This window comes from Eleutherodactylus coqui, chromosome 2, assembly GCF_035609145.1.
Source record: "Eleutherodactylus coqui strain aEleCoq1 chromosome 2, aEleCoq1.hap1, whole genome shotgun sequence".
Taxonomy (NCBI): domain Eukaryota; kingdom Metazoa; phylum Chordata; class Amphibia; order Anura; family Eleutherodactylidae; genus Eleutherodactylus; species Eleutherodactylus coqui.
Genome location: NC_089838.1, coordinates 142,386,943 through 142,410,609, shown reverse-complemented (window position 1 = coordinate 142,410,609; position 23,667 = coordinate 142,386,943). Strand labels below are relative to the sequence as shown.

General features: G+C 42.5%; 1 protein-coding gene across 12 annotated transcripts in view; it reads right to left on the bottom strand.

The window, feature by feature from the left end:
• NAV3 (neuron navigator 3) overlaps positions 1–23,667 on the bottom strand; it is a 286,112-nt gene that overhangs the window by 108,134 nt on the left and 154,311 nt on the right. For 10 of the 12 annotated variants that reach the window (XM_066591685.1, XM_066591684.1, XM_066591689.1 and 7 more), the window contains 2 exons: positions 21,429–21,544; positions 1,592–1,700 (listed from right to left, as the gene is read on the bottom strand). In XM_066591685.1, the coding sequence (XP_066447782.1) occupies positions 1,592–1,700; positions 21,429–21,544 (225 nt within the window). Of the gene's footprint in view, positions 1–1,591; positions 1,701–6,288; positions 6,879–21,428; positions 21,545–23,667 lie in introns of those variants that run through there. The other 2 variants (XM_066591688.1, XM_066591695.1) reach the window with 2 other exon arrangements.

The window sequence follows — 23,667 nt, the reverse complement described above, 5'->3', positions numbered from 1 at the left end:
AATAGCACAAAAATTTGAGTTTTCTCTTTAATAGTGGTTCTGTCAGGTGTCCTTGGCTATCTTACCAAAGGCCAGCAGAGAGGTATATGCTGAGCTCAATCATATAGTAGTTTTCTATTATTTGATTTTGTATTTTCATGTGAAAATATTTTAAAATGCTACTCCTGTAATACAGTGCAGATATTCCATCTATATCTGGATGGAAAATCTGCTGTGTATGCACTACATATGAAGGTACCCTCACAACTACAACTCTGGTAACTATACTGTCATGATATAGGCATCTCTTACCCCTTTAAGTATGTCAATATAATTTTACATATTGGATTAGGGAGCAAGATGTACAACACAGAACAATAATGAGAGATAAATGCTGGAGTAGTTACTACTGTACTTATTAAAAGTCCAAAATATCTTTTTAAATCCGAGACTTTGAGTATTTTTTCTACTTCTATTCTTGAAGATAAGTCATCAGTTCCTTTCGATCAGCTGATCCTTGGGCTTGCTGTCAATGTGGACAGTGCTGGTAGCAGATAGCGCTGTCAATATTGCAGTGGCCAATGTTGGTAATGCAGGCACAGCATATATTGAATTCAATAGGAGTTGTGCCTACAACACCATCCTACACCACTGCAGTATGGACTGTGCAATCTGCTTTCTGCACTGGGTTCATACTGACAGCAGCGGCGGAAATTAGCTGATCAGCAGCGATCCCCCAGTGGCAGATCACCCCCCCAATCATCTATTGATGACCTATCCTGAGGATGGATCATCAATAGAAATAATGCTCAAAGTCCTGTACAACTCCTTAATGGAGTAACTACAGATACATTCATTGAATGAATGTGCATCCATTCCTCTATTTGGAGCATAAGGAAGTTAATGCCAACACACAAGCATCTCCAGTGATAATGAAAGAACACATTGCATTGTGGGTGAGCCTTATTGCAGCCAAAAATTTCTAACCAATCATGAAAAACAAACATTTTTCCTTTTTTAACAGTAACTAGCAAGCTAGTATGTAGTGCATTTTAGGAGGTCCTGAAGGCTTTTACATTGGAATTTGCAATTGACAATCAGGGTTGGCATTTTCAAGGTCTGATTAGCAGTAGTTTCTGGTTAGTGCTATAGTATATTTCCATGTATGTAAATAATACCAGTAATAGCAATGACAATTAATAGAAAATACTAAAGGGATAATAAGTATCCAGTACACAAATAGAACCTATGAAAGGGTACAATGTATATGCTTATTGTCCCCATTCATATCTTGTCAAGCCTCTTATTGATTCCCCATTGGCTACTGGTGTGAAGACAATAAACTTGTTTCACTGTTTTGGTCTATGCAGTATTCTATGTTGAGCACCAGCTGTTCAGTCTCTTTATATCTGTTCGCTGCATCGATTCTACTGCAGCTATTGAAACAAAAGCAACGAGCAGCACAGAGTCTTCCATACTGTTTATGGCTGGATGCAGATTTGGCACTTTCTTATAATCATTTTTGAAATGTACAAAAAGCAGCTGGCTTAGTTATCAAAGCCTCCAAGAGATATACCCAAATCTACAAATGACTAAAAGCAGCCCCCCATACCTGTGACTTATTTGAGTCCCACGTAAGCTTGACATGGTTTCTTCTAGATTTTGTCTAAGATCTGCTATATTCTTCACAGTCCTCATTCTCCGCGTTTCTGGATCTTCACCTAGACAAAATAATTACTTAATTATATAGAGTCGCTGTCACTACTTACACAATGCAGAAGTGGAGGAAACATTTACAGGGTGAAAAAATACAAAGGTCGTTTGTAGAACAAGAATAAAGTTAGCGCAATGGGACAAGAAGATCCGTGTTATAAGTAATAATGTCAATATCTGTATGATATAAGTATTGTTCACTATTGTGGTCAGAGCCATTTATATCCCATTGAGAGAAATAGATCAGAATATGTCTACATACAGTAACAGAAAAAATGTTTTTTTTCTATTAAATATAATATTATTGTGGCTTTCCACAGTCAGACAATTACTGCACTAGATTTGTACATATAGGCATGCTGACTTGGACAGCTGACAGAGCAAAATATTTGGGAGCTTGGCCAACAGTAATTAACTGGCAAGTGGTACTTACACTGGAGAAGAGAAATGACAAGGCTAAGATAAGACCAAGAATGAGCAGACAGAAGTCTATTCAAATACAGTAGATGATATACTTAGTGAATCCATTCACTTAATGACAAAGCAAACACTATTGACCTAAGTGTCACTAATAGAGGAACTATTTTAAAGGGCAACTCCAGGGAAAATACATTTGTCTATGCCTGCCCCCTCACCTGATTGCCTGTCATGCTCTGGAGGTATAGAGCAGGCACTTCATGCAGTGCAGCCTCTTGTCTGATGCTTATCTGGCACAATCTTGATGGTGAAATCTTTTTAAGTTTCACTTTCAAATCAATTCCATGATGCATTAGTACAGCATTAGGCCGGCTGCACACGGGCTGGGTGGATTTCACAAACGAAATCCAGCCTTGGCAGCTGTGGCATCCGCACCTGCTTTCGGTTCACTTCATCTGTACTGCGGATGGTCCACACAGTGAGCTGTCGGACATGCGCAGCACAGATTTCTCTTTTAAACTCCTGCTTTTCCAGCATAAACGCCTAGCGATGCCACAGAATCCGCGACCTTTCCACAATGTCAATTGCGGACGGGCCATGGATCGGCCGGCCTCTACTGACTTCAACGGAAGCCGTCCATACAGAATCCGCGCAAAAATAGAGCATGCTGCGATTTTTCATCCGCGAGCAGAAATCGCAAGTGGTTTCGGCTCATGTGCATGAGGAATCACTTTTCCATAGCATGCTATTGGCGGTATTTGCTGCGAAATCCGGAGGCGGATGCCCGCTCTGGATTCTGCAATACAAATCCGCCCATGTGCATGCACCCTGAGCTAGAGGATGCACCATTCTGTCTGCTAAGGACATTTTAATTAACATTACCCTTCTATATTCACCTAAGATCAAAAAATATACAGTTAGGAGAATGAGCTGTGATCTGCTCCACTATAACTGTGTGACAGGAATTGTGTAATCATCCGCAGTAACTCTGATAGGAGTTTTTGTGTCCCTGTCTAGGCAGATTCTGTGGTAGGTTCTATGTTACAGAAAAAAAGCATGTAAATACACATTTTTACAATGTGACTGTACAAGGAACCCATGCAGAGGCATGGGAGAAGATTCCCTCACTTGTGTGAACGAATATTTGCATAAGCGAATGTTCGGGTGAATATTTATTCACCTGAGTGAACATTCACTAGCAAGTGTGAACCCCCACCCCGCTCTCGCGAGATTACCGGATGCCATCTTGGGGATATAAGAAATGGCAGCACAAGCAGCACTGAGTGCAAGCTGGGGAGAGGTGCAGGAAAAAAGACCAGGCCTAAAGAGGAGGACTCAAAGGGTGCTGAGAGCTGGAGGCTGAAGTTACAGAGCCAACTGGATGGAGGATATACTGGTATTACACACGGTCGAGAGTATGCCTCCCGCCAAAATACTTAAGTGAGGCCGGCGTCGGGAAATATGGTATGCAAACGATAGGGATGGAATATTTTATGGGCTCGGATACAAGTGAAGAGCTGAGACTGAGCTAGTCAATGAGAATCGAGCCTCGGATCATGGGCAGTAGTGTACGAGAGTTGATGCAGGTCTACAGGGCACAGAAAGTATATTCATGTCATACAAACTATGTGTGTTAAGACCCATTTAGACACAATGATTATCGCGCAAAATTCGCTCAAAAGCCATCTTTTGAGCACTAATCTTTATGTGTAAAAATGCCCATCTTTCAGTATTCTGTCGAACGATAGATTTCAGTTCGGCTTGAAATCCGTCATTCAGCAAAACAGCTGATAAGCAGGACCGCACGCTGTGCTCTGCCCGGGGAGAGCTGATAACAGCTGATTGCATTATCTTCATTATCTTATACAGTGTAGTGTTCTTTGGACAGCTCTCCTATTAGACCCTGTCTATATTGACATGGGTGATTTTCCCGACCGAGTTTTGTATGTTGCAAATCAGAGAAAGTACAGCATATCCTTTTTTTTTTTTTTTGAAAGATCGCAGAAAACTCACCCATTTTTTGCTATGGGCAAGTTGAAAATCTAATCGCACATTTATGTACATGTGAGTTTCATGCGTGTGCAATGCTATTTTTAAATTTTCCTATTGAAAAAATGTGATTTTCAAGCATTTGAAAATTGCATATTGAACAATGAGATGCGATGCACTTTAATGCAAATTGCATCACACTCGCTGTGAAAAAAAACGACGTATTTTTACAAACATGATCACGCTCGTCCTTGTGAATTCAGCCTAATAAGTCTAATAGGCTGGCTTGCTTAATAGACCCAGAGGCCTTATTCAGGCCTTAAACTGCCATTGCAACCCATCAACACCCCATGATTACACTATGAGATGCTGATGGGTAACAGGGGAGCCTTCCTTGTCAGCCATTTATGGCACATAAATGGTAACATGGCCAAGATCTGAGGTTTCCCAGCTCCTGGTTATTAGAGCAGGAGCTCCGGTTCTTCCTGTCACGGGATTCCCATGCAAGCTGTAGACTAGGGTGCTTAAGGCCCCTCAGTGACCATTGTAAAACATGTATCACTGGTGAATAAGACCTTAAAGGGTTCTGTCATTAAAAAAAAATTGTATACTCACCTATTCCTTCCCCGTCAGTGTACTTACCAGATCTTCTCCTGTCTCCTGCAGTCTGGGGGAAAGTCACCTCACCTCCAACTGGCTGATTCTTCTCCTTCCTGTGAGGTTATGTACATTCACAGGCAGTCTCCTTCCTGTTCAGCAATGTACATTATGTCACAGTTCTCAGTCTGGCAGGGAGTGCAGAGCTATTGCAGAGACTGCACATGCCCGCTGTCTCTGCAATAGATCAGCATTCCTGGCTAGCCAGTGAATGCTGTGTTACAGGGATGTGACCTTCACTGACCTGCCAGAAGAAGAATGCGAGGAATGCAGGCTTCATAACAAGGTGAAGAGAATCCAGACAGCTTGCAGTGAGGTAAAATAATAGTTGATCCAGCAGCACAGGTAATACCCACAAATAGGGGAAGCCTTGTAAGTGCACGCTCACAAGTTGATCCGGACTTCTCAGATCATCAGACTTTTAAACCAGAAAAGAAGAATGGAGCAGCACATGGTGGCTTCAATATAAAATCTCCAGCATCAGATGATGCTTCCTTTATTGCATCTCCAACAACAGAAATAAATCACAACATTTCGGCCATGTCCTGGCCTTTGTCAAGCTCGACAAAGGCCAGGACACGGCTGAAACGCCGTGATTTATTTCTGTTGTTGGAGATGCAATAAAGGAAGCATCATCTGATGCTGGAGATTTTATATTGAAACCACCGTGTGCTGCTCTATTCTTCTTTTCTGGCTTGCAGTGAGCTGACCCGGGAGACTGGTTAAGATTGATGAGGAGAAGATGTGGTAAGGAGTCTGCCTGGGGAGGAATAGGTGAGTATAGAATTTTTTAATTTTTTTTTAATGACAAAACCCCTTTAAGGTTAATAATCTCGGTCAATAAAACTGTGCCATATTTATTATAAGAAAAAAAATCTGCTACAGTACATGCACAATATGTATATACTACAGACCACAATGAACACCATAGATACTTGCAGCAAACTATTCACAATGTAGGAAAACATTGCGTTTGTGCGCTACTGAGTTAATGAGTCGCACTGAGCTGCAACTCGGCGTGGCTGCGGTAATTACGTAGCGTGGGCAACGTTCAAAGTGAATGGAAGTGGTCATGCTTCACATTTAGCATAGCATGGCTTGGCTTACAAGCAAGTGCATTGCGCTAACCTTCAAGGATGATGCTACATCTGTATATACCTCAATATTGAACACTTAAAAATATATCCATATCCTGCACCTATAGAGAATACACTACTTACTGATAACAGTCACATTCAATTCCTTTTGGTCCCCTGAGATGGACCTAAAGCACTCTTTCTCCTATACTTCCTTCTTCATGAATGCAATGTCAGAGCGCCTGAACTTACTAAAAGTGCAGACTTTAGAATTTGTGGAAAGCTTTGTGACATCTACAAAAGTCACTCTGCTATTAATGACATTCACTTTGAAAAATCATTACATACACCCAAATAATTCAGAAATTGACAAATAGTGTTTTAAAATACATCCAAAAAGATGTTAATTCAGACTTATATGTCCAAGGTTTTCATAAGGACACACTTTGTAACTCACCAAGTGATTCACAATACAATGCCTTCTCTAAATCAACCAACATGGTCATGATGACTTCCTCATCCAAGTAAGCAGTTCCTTCCCGCAAGCAACTATCCTCCTCTTCCTCAGACCAGCTCTTGCGAATATCACATAAGTTACCATTGTAATGGCTATCCATAAGCTTGGAGCATCCCGCCACTGAAAACATCAACACATCTTGATTTCCTGTAAAATGATACGATGACCTCCGATGTGAAGTCAAGCTACAATTAGAAGCCATATTTTCGGTTTCCCATGACGCTCCCGGAAGAAGAGTGTGCACAGACTTGGAGAACACCTTGGACAGACAGCTAGTAGCCTCTTCAACTTTTTCTTCCTTCTTGAGAAAGTGAAGTTGGGAGTTGGAGGCTTCTTCATGCCAGCTTGCTTGGTAGGAGAAGAGCATGCCATTTTCTGTGCTTCCACTGATAACTGAAAGATTTGTCATAGACTTCTGTTTCCTGAGACATGCATCTCTTCGGTTGTTCTTCTTCTTGACAAGTGGCAATTCAGTAGGGCGTTGCATCCTTCAATAGAGGCTGAAATTGCTGGGATTTACATGAAAATGATGAGTAAAAATGTAGACCCCACCCTGCAGGCATGTGCTATACTGTGCAGGATGAAATTCCAAACCCATCTCTGTGCCACAACTGCAGAGGTTATAGTAACGCTGTTAGAAATCCTTAAGAAATAGATGCAAAGAATGCTTCTTCAACACACCAGTCCAGCCTAGGAGTATAACCCATTTCTCTCTCTCCATCACACAGCCAGAGGTCTTCAGGAGCAATATCTTCATGGTGACAAAATCTCAAAATTTAAAAAAAAAAAAAAGTCTTATTTTCCTTGTGTTTTCTTAGCCTTCTCAAGACGATGTCTCTAACCACAGATCCTCAACACTTTCTCTGACACAGTGCTGCAAGTACAGTGTGCTCACGTCAGAGCTCAGTGCAAGTGAAGCTCAGCTCTGCACAAGTCGTCTGCAGACATTTAGTATGCAACCTGCATCCTGAGATTTGACTCTTCCCGTGCACTGCAGTACATGATGCTAGCTGCCATGGCAGCAGCAGACAGTCTCCGGATCAAACTACGCTGCTGTCCAGAGCACAATGCGACAGGTCCTTTACTTACAGGTTGAAGTTCATAGATTCTGTTGTGTCTGTGCATCCTAAATAGCTGTCAGCATTCATGTCTTATAATAGATAGGAGAAAATCTCATATCGTGAGGCTGGAATACCTGTTTCTGGAATTTGGGCAGATTTTAGGTTTTCTGCTATATTATAAGATTATTAGCATTGATGACTTGTCTTATGATCATCATGTGAGGAATCCTGCTTACAAGTTTAATGTGTATATGTCTATACTGTGGATACATATTTTTTCTCTTCGGGTCTGGGAATACATTCCCATGTAAATAAAATAACATGGTTTCATAAGCAAGATCACATTTTTGTTCCTTATGGCATTTGCAGAGTCCAAAAATAAATGTGTGCTGAGGAGGAGAAGTTCACTGTAGTGTCAGTGCCTAAGGCAATGCATTCATGGGTTTATAGCACAGTCCAAAAGCAGAAGAATATTCAGCTTTATCTTGTAAATGGAGAATGTATCTTCAATGTCATATGCCAGGGAAATGTGTTAACGGAAATTACAAAAGAAAAAAGGACCCCGCTGTTCGAGTATAATATATCCACTATGCTAGTCTAACACTATTACTAATACCGAGCCTCAAGACATACAAGGCTGTCCACAACATGTTGTCACGTCTGTCTAGGACTGTTGATGAAACTAGGGCAAGCAGGATAGCAGAGCAGTTGGGACAGGAGTGTTTATGGGAGACTAATGATAGCTAGATACAGGACCGGACAAAACATTAAAAGGTATAGATCTGAAGGGAACACCCTGAATGTTCTCGACTGGACCAGACTCGAAACGAAGCACCCGTCCTGGAAAGGACGATCCTACCGCTTGTAATAAGGCAATGTCCAAAGTCAGAGAGGAATTGGACTGGGGACTACAGAAGGACTGAACATAGAATACTAACCACCTGACAAACAGACAGAACTATGAGTACAAAACAGAGAGGAATGCAGAGTACAAGACTAATAACAGACAGGTATGCTGAGAGTCCTGACATGGCCAGAAAATTAGAAATATAATTAGCGCCCTCAGCAAAGAGGAGCAACTTTATATTTAAGAAAATTGCAGACTGGCCAACTTGGCTGTAAATCAACCCAACTAGCCCATCAACTAAACAACTCTAATAAGGTTACTGATTGCTTGGCGGGGCTATCAATCAACAGCCAGTCCTTGAGCTAAACAGAGAAAGAGATGTTTAAACTTTGATGACCAGGACTGACTGAAACATGTGTACGCCAGAAGACGCATCACATGATTCGGAGCTGACATACTGACATGATCCTGAGACACAGAAGAACCCAATGCCGCCAACTTTGACACATGTCCCCTCTATACATACCTCCCCACACGTAATCTCCAGTCCTAACAAGATGACCTTCTCTGCTCCTCTCTAGTGCTCCTAACATACAGGATTTCTCACATGCGTCACCCATACTTTGGAGCTTGGTACCTCAATGCATCAGACTCTCCACCACCTGGGAAAACTTCAAAAAGAACCTGAAAACCGATCTCTTCAGACAAGCCTACAACCTACATTAACCCTGCTGCCACCACGACATGGGCACCTACTACCCCCACCTACTGTCTCCTTTCACCTGTACACTGTAAGCCCTCACAGGCTGGGTCTCTCTTAGTTTCAATTTGTTAGTTTAGTTGTTTTTCGATCCTGTTGTTTTATCCATGTAATGCAATATATTTGTGGTAGTATATGTAGTTTATATCTAATGTTCTTGCATCACATTTTACATTTGCCCAGCACACTGGAATTTACGGCACTTTAAAATAAAAAATAATAATAATGTATAAAAAGCAATGAAGGTGAAGAGTGGAGCGGACATCTGTGCCAACAAGACAGAACGTAGTCTCATGCTCCTAAGTCTGGGCTCACACGTCCATATGGTAATACGCTGCGGAAAAATCGCAGTGCTTTACCGAAGTAGGAAACTGCATATTCCTGCCTATTATTACATTTTGCACATGCATGCCTGCGCATGAACAGCGTATTTTAAGTATGCTGTCCTGCACTGGCTTACTGGTTCCTTCTTTTCTTATTTAGTTTCTTTTCAGGTTTAACCATTTTCAATCCAATTTGTATCCTGGTTTTCCTAGGGCGCTTACTTTTTTTCTACCGTTATGCAACGGCGCTATCTGCTGGCTAAAGCCAGTACTGCATGAGGTGACACATCAGATAGGCTTCGACAGCAGAGAGGCTGCCAATATACAGTAAAAGAACTCCGACGGACGTCTTCCAGCATCGGAGCTGTACAGCCTTAAATCATTAAAGGGGTTGTCCCGCGGCAGCAAGTGGGTCTATACACTTCTGTATGGCCATATTAATGCACTTTGTAATGTACATTGTGCATTAATTATGAGCCATACAGAAGTTATAAGAAGTTTTTCACTTACCTGCTCCGTTGCTAGCGTCCTCGTTTCCATGGAGCCGCCTAATTTTCGGCGTCTAATGGCCAAATTAGACGCGCTTGCGCAGTCCGGGTCTTCTTCTTTTCTCAATGGGGCCGCTCGTGCAGGATGCCGGCTCCGTGTAGCTCCACCCCGTCACGTGCCGATTCCAGACAATCAGGAGGCTGGAATCGGCAATGGACCGCACAGAAGCCCTGCGGTCCACCGAGGGAGAAGATCCCGGCGGCCATCTTCAACCGGTAAGTAAGAAGTCACTGGAGCGCGGGGATTCAGGTAAGCGCTGTGCGGTTTTTTTTTTAAGTCCCTGCATCGGGGTTGTCTCGCGCCGAACGGGGGGGGGGGGGGGGGCTGAAAAAAAAAAACCCCGTTTCAGCACGGGACAACCCCTTTAAGTCTTCAGAGGTCAGACAGTGGATTCGAAAGGGTTAAGGGTGCCTTCACACTGGAGTTTCTCCCATGCATTTTTCGACATGATTTAGCAGTTTTTTCTTTTTAACGCAAAACTCAATAGAACTTTCTAATGTTACAAATGCATCACATCGCACCGAAAATCGGAATGGGTTTTTAACATTAGAAGGTCCTATTGACTTTCGCTTTAAAAAAACGCAGCAAAATCGTGAGAGAAAAACGTTAGTGTGAAGGCACCCATATAGCATGCATAAAAAATGCCGTACATGCATAATGTAATTGCATATGTACTGCAATCTGAAGGCACCCATAGAAAATAGGACCATACGTGCGTTATATGTAGTAAAATAGTACATGCTGCGTTTTTTGTTTTTTTTTGCACATAATATATGCAATAAATATATATGTAAGTGCGAATAGAGCAATGAAAATCAATGTACTTTCGTTGATGCCATTCACTGTGTATTATGTACGTGTACATTGCGTGCATAATACGTAATTCAAACAGGTTCGTGTAAGCCCGGCCTAAGGCAGGTGGGAGAATTAAAAAAACAAAAAGTTACCTAACTGCTTGCGAAGGGCAAGTGCTTTATTCTTGCCCTACTTCCTAGACTCAGCACATTATGTATTTTCTTTCTGGCCATATTCTGACTTTATAGTAGAAGAAAGGATTCTGCTTCATGGAAAGGCTTTTGACTCATTTTTATAACAAACAACCAAGCAACCAACTGAAAAAAAATCAGTGTCCTGTTTTATGTATAATTTATAGTACCCGTCGCGCGTTGCTGCGAAGACAGACATACATACATACTTCGTTTTTATATATCTAGATGACGGCAGCAGCGACCACTGAGGTTTTGTAGGCCGCTGCTTCCCCCTTGCAGGCTGAATAAAATAGCCGTTGTGTGAGAATCGCTGGGGGGGGAGACATTCTTACTGCTGGGAGAATTGCTGGGGGGGGGGAGGGGGAGACATTCTTACTGCTGGGAGAATTGCTGGGGGGGGGGGAGACATTCTTACAGCTGGGAGAATCGCTGGGGGGGATGGGAGACATTCTGACTGCTGGGAGAATCGCTGGGGGGGATGGGAGACATTCTGACTGCTGGGAGAATCGCTGGGGGGGGGATGGGAGACATTCTGACTGCTGGGAGAATCGCTGGGGGGGGGATCGGAGACATTCTGACTGCTGGGAGAATCGCTGGGGGGGGGATGGGAGACATTCTGACTGCTGGGAGAATCGCTGGGGGGGGGGGTGGGAGACATTCTGACTGCTGGGAGAATCGCTGGCGGGGGAGCGGAGGCATGACTGCTGGGAGAATCGTTGGGGGGAGGGGGGGCATGGTGACTGCCAAGAAAATCTCTGTGGGGGAAGGGGGGCATGATGACTGCCAGGAGAACCGCTGGGGGGGGAGCCATTATGACTGCTGGGGGAACCGCTTGGGGGGAGGGGGGCATTATTATTGCTGGCGGACAGCTGGGGGTGGCATTGTGACTGCTGGTGGACCACTGGGGGGGGTATTATGACTGCTGGGGGAACCGCTGGGGGGGGGGAGCGGGCATTATTACTGCTGGGGGACCGCTGGGGTATGTCACTCTTATTACTAATGGGGGGAGTGTCACTATTATTACTGCTGTGGGATGTCACTATTATCGCTGGGGTGAAGGTGTCACTATTACCGCTGGGGTATGTGTACATGTGGGAGAAATGGGCAGGGCTCTTTCAGAATAGACCGGGTGCAGATTTTGACTGCTTTTTAGATGCGGAAATGCTGCAGAATTTTCCACAGAAATCTCCGCTGAGGACATTCTGCAGTATTTCCGCGTCCAAAAAGCAGTCAGAATCTGCACCCGGTCTATTCTGAAACAGCCTTGTCCTTTTTAGAACGACGGGGGTAAAATCATACGTTGTGATAAGCCCCGCCCCCTGACGTGTTGGCACTTTGCGATACATAAGTGGGTTTTGGGTTGTAGTTTGGGCACTCGGTCCCTAAAAGGTTCGCCATCACTGGCCTAGTACATGTTTGCCCACTTCCAACTCCAATGGAGACTGACTGTAAATGGCTGGCGTATGGTTTCAAGCTGTACGTGTCATTGCATACAGTCTATCTATCTATCTATCTATCTATCTATCTATCTATCTATCTATCTATCTATCTATCTATCTATCTATCAGGGTTATTGCATACAGTCTATCTATCTATCTATCTATGACATCAGGAAATGAGAGAATTAGATTTTGTAGGCCGCTGCTTCCCCCTTGCGGGCTGAATAAAATAGCCGTTGGGTGGAACATACAATTTATCCGGCTGCTGTGGCTTCTTAGGAAGATATCCTAGTACTTGTTTACCCACTTCCAACTCCAATGGTAATTGGCTGGCGTGCTCTAGTGGTTCCAAGCTGTACGTGTCATAATAGAGCCTTAATGACATCACAATGCAGCTTTATAGAACATGTTGGGGCATGTTCAAGGGCGTCCGATGTTGATGACATCAGTGATGACATCACAATAGCAGGTGGCTTACTTATTTGATCTACGTGGGGGGGGCGTAACTTTCGACGACGCTCGCGCGCCATTTATCGTAGGATATTTGTACTATGCCTATAATCTTCCCAGGAGTGTACTTAACAACTTCCCAAAGTTTCATGGCGATCGGATGAATGGTGTAGTAGCGCATAAAGGACAAACAGACACGCAGACACGCACGCAGACAGACATACATTCAATTTTATATATATAGATTTATAGTAAGGCAGATCTTCCCCATCTTGGTATATCTCCAAGTCAAGTCAATTAGCTTCTGTTAATGTAACACACATAGCTTATATTACGCCACCTACAAACACAGACAGAAAGCAGGATGCAGTTCTGTTGGGCGCTAAAGAGCACGACAGTCAGCCCAGCGATCATCGATCCTATGTGAATGGGCTGGGGATCGCTTCCACCCGCCCGTCTTCACAGTCCTTCATAAATGAATGGAGTCTGCTCATACAGGTCGATCATTGGTTTTATGTCTGCTGAAACTGAATGATGACTGAAAAGTGACAGAATTATCGTTTGTCATTCAATCGCTGCCGGTATTTACATTGAACGATTAGCACTCAGATTTGCGCGATACAGCAAGAATCTGAACCTTAATCGTTCCTTAGTGAGAGAAGTAAGATCTAACTCTGGATGCATACATGAGACGGGAGGTCTAGATTCTGGCAACAATATGTACGGTATTACATATTCAACAAAATATAGTTAATGAATGCATTGAGCAGAAATCCAGCAGGAGATCCAAACACATGCCAGTGCGAGATACATTGCTCTAGAACAGATAGCTAAAGGAGCAAATACAGAATAAAAGAAAAACCCAATAATATGTGAACTGGAGACCATTGGCCATGAAGAATGGGTGAAGATGCATCAAGAAGCTTTCAGTGGCTGCTGTCTGGCTATGCATCACATTTGTAGCAAGCCATAACAGCAAAAAGGTCTCTACTAAAAACACTTGTCAGGAAGGGGCTGAAAATAATGCCAAGACTGTTCCAAGGAAATCAGGATGGTTGCTAGACCTGGCGTAATTGCAGATTACAGTACACTAAGGGCAGGCTCACATGAGCGTAATTTAATCGTGTATTACGCGTGCATAATACGCGGTGAATGGATCCAATAACAGTACATTGATTTTCATTCATCCATTCAAGTTTGTGTATCTACATTGTGTAACAAAAGATTACCCTAATAGTCCTATTGTTCTCTATGGGTGCGTAATAAAGGCTGCACACACGCAATTACGTTGCACATGTGCGCGGTGTAGATGCACCGTCACTCAACGACAGAGAGGGAAGACTGTGCATGAGAGCACGCGTGAGATACTTTGTCATGCGCGGTCTAAAATCGCTGCCATACTCAGCGAAATTCATTTACTATGCCTCAGTTTATAAAACACTACATAAAGTTAAGGCAAGAAGTAATTAACCATTACAGATTTTACCCAGTTATTTGCGTATTTTAAGTTTTTGAAACTAAACAAGTTGAAATGGTCACTGCCAACATTATACAGGACTGTATGTACAATTTTTAGTTCTGCAGTGTTCAACTTGTACTCAAACTTAATTTTTAGATAATGGGCTATCTTTCAAAAACTGCATTTCCTTCCATCTGTTTCCTTTTTGCTGAGATTTTAGGAAAGCACGTGTTGGTGATTCAGGCATGAAAGCCTGATTAGTAGTTTGGCACATTACTAAATATAAAAAGCTTGGAAATACATGATATGTTAAGCAGAATCAAAGTTTCAAACTGATTTTAAATAAATCATCTTTGTTATTAATGAATATTTACCAATAATACACCGGACAAGAAAGTATCTGCAAGCTTCAACTTTGGCTCTGTTTACATTTCCAACAGAAAAACAAAAATAGCAGCGTGCCAGATCCATCATAAGACTGCGCCCAACAGCACTAATTGAGGCCACCTGCACACGGCAGAGCCGGGTTCTGCATGTGGGAGAGCGCAGCGGAATCCAACCTCGGCAGTAGCGGTGTCTGCGCATACCTGTCATTTCTGTTCTTCATCTGTACTGTGGATGGGCCACACAGTACACATTTTTTTTCTTCAATCTTTTTTTTACCTGTGCCGCGATGATGCAGAATCCATGACTTGTCCGCAAGGGAAACTGTCCACACGAAATTTGCACAAAAACAGAGCAATTTTTCCACTGCTCACGGAAACCGTAATCGGTTCCCACAGATGTGCAGGAAAAATCGTTTTTCCTTAGCATGCTATGGGCAGTATTTGCTGTGGATTCCACAGCAAAAATCTGTTTGTGTGCAGGCGGCCTGACTATCATGGTTTCCAGCAGGCTACCTGCAGACTTTGATGCATAATTGAAACTGGTTTAAAACCTGTCTGCCATTCCACATAAAAGTCCGCAGTTAGATCTGCAAATTTTGATGGGCAATTCTGCAGCTGCGGATCTGTCTACGTCCTGACGTGTAATTCCTTCACATATGAAAGGTCCCTTAGGTCTCATTCACATGGGCGCAAGTTTAATGCAAAGTAGGCACGTCAAATAATTGCGTCTATTAAAACCCATGGTTTCTTATGGGTTCCTTCAGATGAATGATTTTTTTGATGCAACAAAAGATAGGTCTTGTACTATCTTTTAACGGCAAAATGCTGGCAGCTCCATAGACTTCTATGGGAGTTGGCTAGTAAAGGGAGGTAGAGGGAGTATAGCAGCAGTGAGCACTGCTAAACAATGACCTGTACCTCTAACGAGGCATTTCATATCATCTTACACCATTGTTCTGGTGAGGGTGCGGTGTCACTGCACAACGCCGCAGTGACCCATGTAAGATCGAAAAAAAAAAAGCCACAACTTGGTCTCAGCTATTCTTTGTTCACGTGAGTTTAAGCTCCAATAGCCGTGATTTATTTGCGCGGCCATCGGAGCGCTAAAATGACGCTCATGTGAAATAGGCTACCTTCTACATGATGTCAGAGCTGTGGACATTTTGTTTCTTTTTGCAGATTGCCAGAGTTAATGAGCTGCGGGGAATCTGCTGTGGGTTTTTTGCAGATTTTGTAAATGTATTTGCGTTTCCATGTGCAAATTTCTGCTGCACAATATGTTGCTTTTTTGTGCTATAGTAGTGGTAGTTTGTGGACGGAGTTCACACTCTAAAACTTTTATTTTCAAACATCAACAAACGCAGATTTCCAAACAGATTCAGCAGGTTTCTGCTTCAAAATCCGTCCCAAAAGTGTATTTGCAGATTTTGATGTTCTCCATTGATCTCTGTGCAAAAAACTACATAGTAACATAGTAACATAGTATGTAAGGCTGAATGAAGACATTGTCCATCTAGTCCAGCCTGTCTATCCTACTGTGTTGATCCAGAGGAAGGCAAAAAACCCCAAGGCCAGAAACCAATTAGCCCTTTTGGGGAAAAACTTCCTTCCCGACTCCCTAATGGCAATCAGACTGTTCCCTGGATCAACCCCTAACAGTTCCTACCTGCCTATATACCCGGATTGACACTTCACCTAATATTTATATCCTGTAATATCCTTCTTCTCCAGAAAGACATCAAGTCCCCTTTTAAACGCCTCTGTGGATTTTGCCATCACCACTTCCTCCGGTAGAGAGTTCCATAGTCTCACTGCTCTTACAGTAAAGAATCCCCTTCTATGTTGGTGATGAAACCTACTTTCCTCTAATCGTAGCGGATGTCCTCTTGTTACCGTCGTGGTCCTGGGTGTAAACAGATCGCGGGAGAGATCCTTGTATTGTCCCCTCATGTACTTATACATAGTTATTTGGTCCCCTCTTAACCTTCTTTTTTCTAGAGTAAATAGACCCAATTTGGATAGCCTCTCTGGGTATTCCAGTCCCTTCATTCCATGTATTAGTTTAGTTGCCCTTCTTTGAACCCCCTCCAATACCGCAACATCCCTCCTGAGCACCGGTGTCCAGAATCGTACGCAGTATTTCATGTGAGGTCTGACAAGTGCCTTATATAATGGAAGGATGATGTTCTCGTCCTTCGCCCCTATACATCTTTTAATGCACCCCAAGACTTTATTTGCCTTTGCAGCAGCTGACTGGCATTGGTTACTCCAGTTTAGTCTATTATCCACTAATACCCCCAGATCCTTTTCCATATCACTTTTCCCTAGTGGTACCCCAATAAGTGAATATCGGTGACATCCGTTTCTCCTGCCCATGTGCATAGTCTTACATTTTTCAACATTGAACTTCATTTGCCATTTTTCTGCCCAAGCCCCCAGCTTGTCCAGGTCCGTTTGCAGCCGCACATTGTCCTCCGTTGTATTAATTATATTGTATAATTTTGTGTCATCTGCAAATATTGATATTTTGCTGTGTAGCCCCTCTACCAGGTCATTGAAAAATATGTTAAACAGAGTGGGGCCCAAAACTGAACCCTGTGGCACCCCACTAGCGACTATGGTCCAATCAGAGTACGCACCATTTATTACCACCCTCTGCTTTCTATCATTGAGCCAATTTTTTACCCACTTACACACGTTTTCGCCCAGTCCGAGCTGCCTCATTTTGTATATTAGCCTATTATGTGGCACGGTGTCAAAGGCTTTAGAGAAGTCCAGATATACAAGATCAATAGATTCTCCCTGGTCCAGCTTAGAGCTTACTTCATCGTAGAAACTGATCAGATTTGTCTGACATAAGTGACCCTTCATGAATCCATGCTGGTGAGGAGTTATTCCCTTGTTTTCCTTGAGGTACTCATCGATGGCGTCTCTCAGAATCCCCTCGAAAATTTTTCTCGTTACTGAAGTGAGACTTACTGGCCTGTAGTTTCCAGGCTCACTTTTGCTCCCTTTTTTGTAAATTGGAACCACGTTGGCAATGCGCCAATCCAATGGTACTACACCGGTCTTGATAGTGTCTAGAAATATTAGGTATAGCGGCCTAGCTATCTCGTCACTTAGTTCCCTTAGTATCCTTGGGTGTAATCCATCTGGGCCCGGCGATTTATCAATTTTAGTTTTCTTTAGACGCTTCCGCACCTCCTCCTGCGTTAGGTATGAGATATTTTGTGAGGGGTTCGTTTTATTCCCTTGTATCTCGTGTGGCATTTCCTTTTCTTTTGTGAACACACTTGAGAAGAAACTGTTTAGTAGATTTGCTTTCCCTTCGTCATCATCAATGATTTCTCCTGCATTGTTTTTTAACAGGCCAGCGCTCTCCCTGCAAATCCTTTTGCTGTTAATGTAGTTGAAAAATAGCTTCGGGTTGTTTTTGCTCTCTTTGGCGATCCGTCTTTCTGCCTCCTCCTTGGCAGTTTTGATCGTATCTTTGCATATTTTGTTTTTTTCCTTGTACGATTTTAGCGCTTCTTCGCTGCCTTGTTGCTTTAGTAGTTTGAACGCTTTCTTTTTTTCGTTTATTGCCCCTCTTACCGTCTTGTCGAGCCACATTGGTTTCCTTTTAGTTGAGTTCCTTTTATTTTTAAAGGGAATGAACTGCTCACATGAGGCGATTAGGATCCTTTTGAACTTTTCCCATTTTTCCTCCGTACTGATATTTTTGAGGATGTTGTCCCAATTAATGTTACCGATAGTAGTTCTAAGCTCATCAAATTTTGCTTTACTAAAGTTTAGTTTCTTTGTCGCTCCCTGATAAGGCTTCCTATAGATTGACAGCTGGAAGTTGATTATATTGTGGTCGCTGTTCGCCAGGTGCCCCTCAACCTGTACCCCCTTTATTCGGTCCGGTTTGTTAGTTAGTACTAGGTCCAGAATGGCCCTCCCTCTTGTTGGTTCCTGCACAAGTTGGTTCAGGTAATTGTCTTTAATTACTCTCAAGAATTTGTCACCCCTGTGAGATTTGCAGGTTTCCTTCTCCCATGTTATATCTGGATAATTAAAGTCCCCCATGATAATTACTTCATTGCGGTTTGACACCTCTTCTATCTGCCTTAGTAGTAAGTTTTCAGTTTCTTCTGTTGCTTTTGGTGGTCTATAGAAGACCCCTATCAGGATTTTGTTATTTTTTCCTCCCTGTATTTCTACCCACAGAGATTCCACCTGTTCGTCTCCTACCCCAATATCCTCCCGTAGCCTCGGCTTCAAGTTCGATTTGACGTACAGACATACCCCTCCCCCTTTCTGGTTCCTTCGGTCTCTTCTGAAGAGATTGTACCCCTGCAAATTCACCGCCCAATCGCACTTATCGTCAAGCCATGTTTCCGTTATACCGACTATATCATAGTTTTCATCAGTCATTCTCGCTTCAAGCTCACCCACTTTACCAATCAGACTCCTTGCATTCGTGGTCATACAATTTATATCATTTTTTTTGTTTTTTAAATTTGTTTTGTTTCTATTCGTACTTATGTCTGATCTATCAATTCTAACTGTACTAACCCCATCCCCTGCTCGACCCCCATTCCCTTTGCTTGGACCCGAATCTATAGTTACACTGGCTACCCCACTATTTCTCATTTTACCCTCCCCCCCAGTCCCTAGTTTAAACACTCCTCCAGCCTTCTAGCCATCTTATCCCCCAGCACAGCTGCACCCTCCCCATTAAGATGCAGCCCGTCCCTACGGTAGAGCCTGTAGCCGCATTTATGCACAGTTTTTGCAACATGAATATACATGCTGACGATTCGTAATCCGTAGCATTTTTTCAGGTTTCTGCAAGAGAAAGTATCTACGATATGTGAAGGAGATTGTGAAATCTCATGCTCTTGGCTTGTACTGTAAATACTTTGGAATTTCTGCAGCGATTCACCAAGTGTAAGTTCTGCAGCGGATCCTGCATGTGCAAAGGCAGCCTAAGGGTTACATTTAATTGTGAACCAAGCACTTCGCTTTTCTTCATTTTTTCTCTGTTGGCTCTGTCAGAGAGGGAAACAATCCACTTGAGCCAGAGCACAAGGAACCCTTCAATAGGGTTTCGATAAAAGCAACTGTTTGTAAGGGAACCACATTGGCAAATAATTGTAGAAAAAAGAAATGTTGCAATTACGGCAGTGCCTCAATCTACAATATTAACTGGTCCTGGGAAACCATTGTATCTTAAAAATATTGTATGTTTAAAACACAACTATGGAAATCTGGTAATTTGTACTGAAGCCCCAAAATGTCACCCAAAAGTAATATAAAATGAAGATTAAAGAAAAGTAAGCAGATAACCAATACAGATAAATCAAGTCCTTATATAGAAAAGTCAGAAAGAGATCCTGGAAGCTGTAAATTACTTTCTATGTAGAGAACAGGAGCTTTTTCAGTGTCTGGTACAATACATAAGATTTCCTGGAGCCGCCTTCACCTGGTGTCAGAAGGAGCCGCCCATCTTGGCACAGGTAAAGGGCCGTACAGGATATGTAGTACTATACTATACCATAGAGAGGCGCTATTAGACAGCTAATCAGAGCATGCACTTGAGTAATACACATTCACAGATAGAAATGTATAGATGTAGCAGTCCAGCATCACAGATAAACTCCTATTGAGATTGAGACTGCAGTATCTATATACACTGATATGTAGAAACTGCAGAAGACAAACAGTACAAACATTTTGATTAAATCCTATTGCAAAAATGATTTGCAGCCCAAAATACACGTATTTAAGTGAAAAAATAATTCACCCAAGAAGTGTCCATAGCTTCTAAGCATATGCTCATAATGGCAGAACTAGTCCTTTTTATTATGAGCACCCTCATAACTACAGTCTCCCGCTGTATACAAGGAACAAGAGATGCTACAACAGTCCTGATCAAGAACAGACCGGAAATGCTGGAAACTCAACTTACTTAAGAAAAGCTCTTTTAATACATCTACCAACTTACCAAGGAGAATATCCATCTTCTGCTAACCCTCCAGGCTTCCTCATTATTATCAATAATTGAAGAGGACTAGATAATCCTTGCTTTATTTTCTAATAGTAGGCCTAGGGTTGGACTGGCCCACCACAGTACTAGAAGATCCTCAGTTGGGCCCAGGATCTGATGCAGTAATAGACCACAACATCCAGCAGAAAATAACCCCATATAAAGCTGATCTGATCTGATAACTCTCTGCTAGGGACAATCCTTATCGAACTGATTCACAAATGATCTGATTAATAGTAACAACCTATATGCAAAGTAACAGTCTAATCTACGATGCAGCTCAGAGTAGACATATATGTGTTCTGTATAGAAAGGTGTGCCATCCAAATGATTTCTTCCAGGACTTTGGGAACCCTAGTCTGACACCAAGTAGGGGCAACATTTGCCAATGTTAACAAGCTGAATGAATAGCAATATAACATATAACATTCAAAGCAATCTTCATCTTAGGGCTTGTTCACATCAGCACTAGGGGTTTCCTTTCTCCTGCTCCACTCGATGAGCAGGAAAATGGTAACCGCTGGCCACACCGAACCATCATATGATGGAACTGAAGGCCACCAAATGGACCCTATTGACTCTAACGGGGTCTGTTTGGTTTCCAGCCAGCATGTTACCGGATGAGACAGGATGAAATAGCGCTGCATACTATGCTATTTCATCCTGTTTTTTAACAGAAAATATTGATGACCGCTCCGAAGGGAACCTCTGACATTGATGTGAATGAGCCTTCATTGTTATCATGACTTTTATTCCAAGTACTTAGTTGACTGCAATACTTACCAGAAAGTTCCTCCAGGCACTGTTTGGCTGTCTTACTATATAATGACTCACTTTTAGTTGGGCTTGTGCAGGAATCGGCAGGTGATAAGGACGTGGTCTCATTTTCTGAGAGTGTTCTGCAATGAAGAAGATTACTCATTTTTATCTATAATATTCCTTTGAAATCTTAAGAATCAATATCCATGCTAATTAATGTGTTAAATTAAAAATGGTGTCTCCCCCGTTCATGCAGAGTACCCATCGACTGGTGGCCGCATATCATTAAACAGGCGCACTAATTTGAGACAATATTTTCATAAATAATGCAAAAGGGAAGTGGCGTTGCTAGAAGAGATACAGCACTCTGGAGATTATACTGTTATCTCACAAATGCACCAAAGTACTTGAAAATGATTACTTGAATGTTATGTCTCATATGATGTTGATAATCTCCTCATGCAGACAACTTCAGTATTTACCATCAAAGAATATTGCCTCTCAGATGGGGCTCATAAGGTCGGAACTATTAAGTAGCCCTTTTAATTTAAAAAATCATCATTTTCATGGAGTGAGAAGCCTGCTCTTCAGATTACAGCCTCTGTGAAGCTGGCCACACACTTTTGGTAGGCTGGAATTTAATTATTTGACACTACATAAGGCGTTTCCTTTTGCATTTTGACTTAAATTTAGCTTTATGTGGGTCACATCAAATAATACAAATTACAATGTGAATCAGCTTTTTACAAAGGAGGAAAATATCACTAGGCAAGCTTCACACAGCTGCAATGCAAATGTATTGTAGAGACTACGGTATATTACATCTGCAAGACTGAGAACCCCTACCGCGCAGCTCTACTGAAGCATACTATGATCACTATACTCTCCCGTACTGATCTAAGGTCAACTCTGTAGAACAGTGGGTGATACTCATAGTGTGGATATAATATGGATGCAATATTGTATGAGTTCTCACCAGAGACATAGCAACAGTTCAGCATGAAATGTGGGTGGGTGGGGGGACGGAGCAAGGTCCAAGTTGATCCCCAACCCATGTAACACATGCTTATAACGGAAGAGGACCAAAAAACTGGTGATGCGGCACAACTCTCCGATAAAGGTTGTAAGATGGTAGGACATAATATTCAACATCACTTTCTTTAAATAAATTAAAAACCAGCCTAAGATAGGCATTTTGAGGTGAACCCCCTGATCAGTCAACCTGGGTAGGACATCACTCTTGGGACTGGAGATATATGGACCCAAGAGTCCTGGTAGTACCAGTTGTGAAGAGAACCAGGGCTGGGAAAACTGGCATAGTGGGAAAAATCCTACAACTGAAGAGGCACATATTAATTGTTAAGTGACTGTATGACTTTGGCAGAAGCCAGCTGTTTCCCCCGCAAGACCATATGGCCATTACAGTCAGTAGTTTTGTTTTAGAGATTGAAACAGTGGGCTTCCCGGAAAATCCTACAGCCCCTTGATTTAAAAGTGGCAAGGTATGTCGATACGGTTTTAACCGGCTTGAGGTTTATTCAGTGCTACTTAATGTGGGTTCTAAGGTATAGCGCTTTATTGTGGGCACTGGGCACCTAAGAGGAAGGCCTGACACAGCAAAAAACATATAGACATGCAAGTTTGTATGGTTTTCAAATTGACTATTAAACATGATATTATTTTCAGATATTGGCCAGGTAGTATTACAGTTTTAGGGAAAGGCCACACAGAACGGTATTGATAGATGGCAGATGTATTTTGCACGCATGTGGCCGTTAACAATCAATAAACAGGTCAACTTGAAAACCATATGCACTTGTATGTCTGTGTAGTCTTCTGCTACATTTCATCTTCAACACACAGTAGCCACTATATGACCATACCCTGACAAGTAATTCAGCAGACTCGGCTTGAGAGCTTGTGCTTGAGGATGTGGAGGTCTGGGGGTGATGGGACAGACTTTTTTTTTACACAAAACAGCTCAAGAAGGGTATTAACTAGGGCTTTGTAGCATTCCCAGCCCTGTACTATCATGACTCTTACTGAAGCTTGGGTGTTCACTCACCCCTGATAGCCCTGACTTGCCTCCCCAACTTCCCTCTTCCTTACTTTCAAAGCGAGCTCAAGATCAGCGCACTAGCACTGGGAGGTCCATGCTGGACTCCTCCTTCCATTGCCTCAAATACTAAGAAGATCATGTTCCTTAACAATCAAGAGCGCCTTGCTGCAGGAGCCAAAGGTTGCTTAAGAACAAGACTCTAGC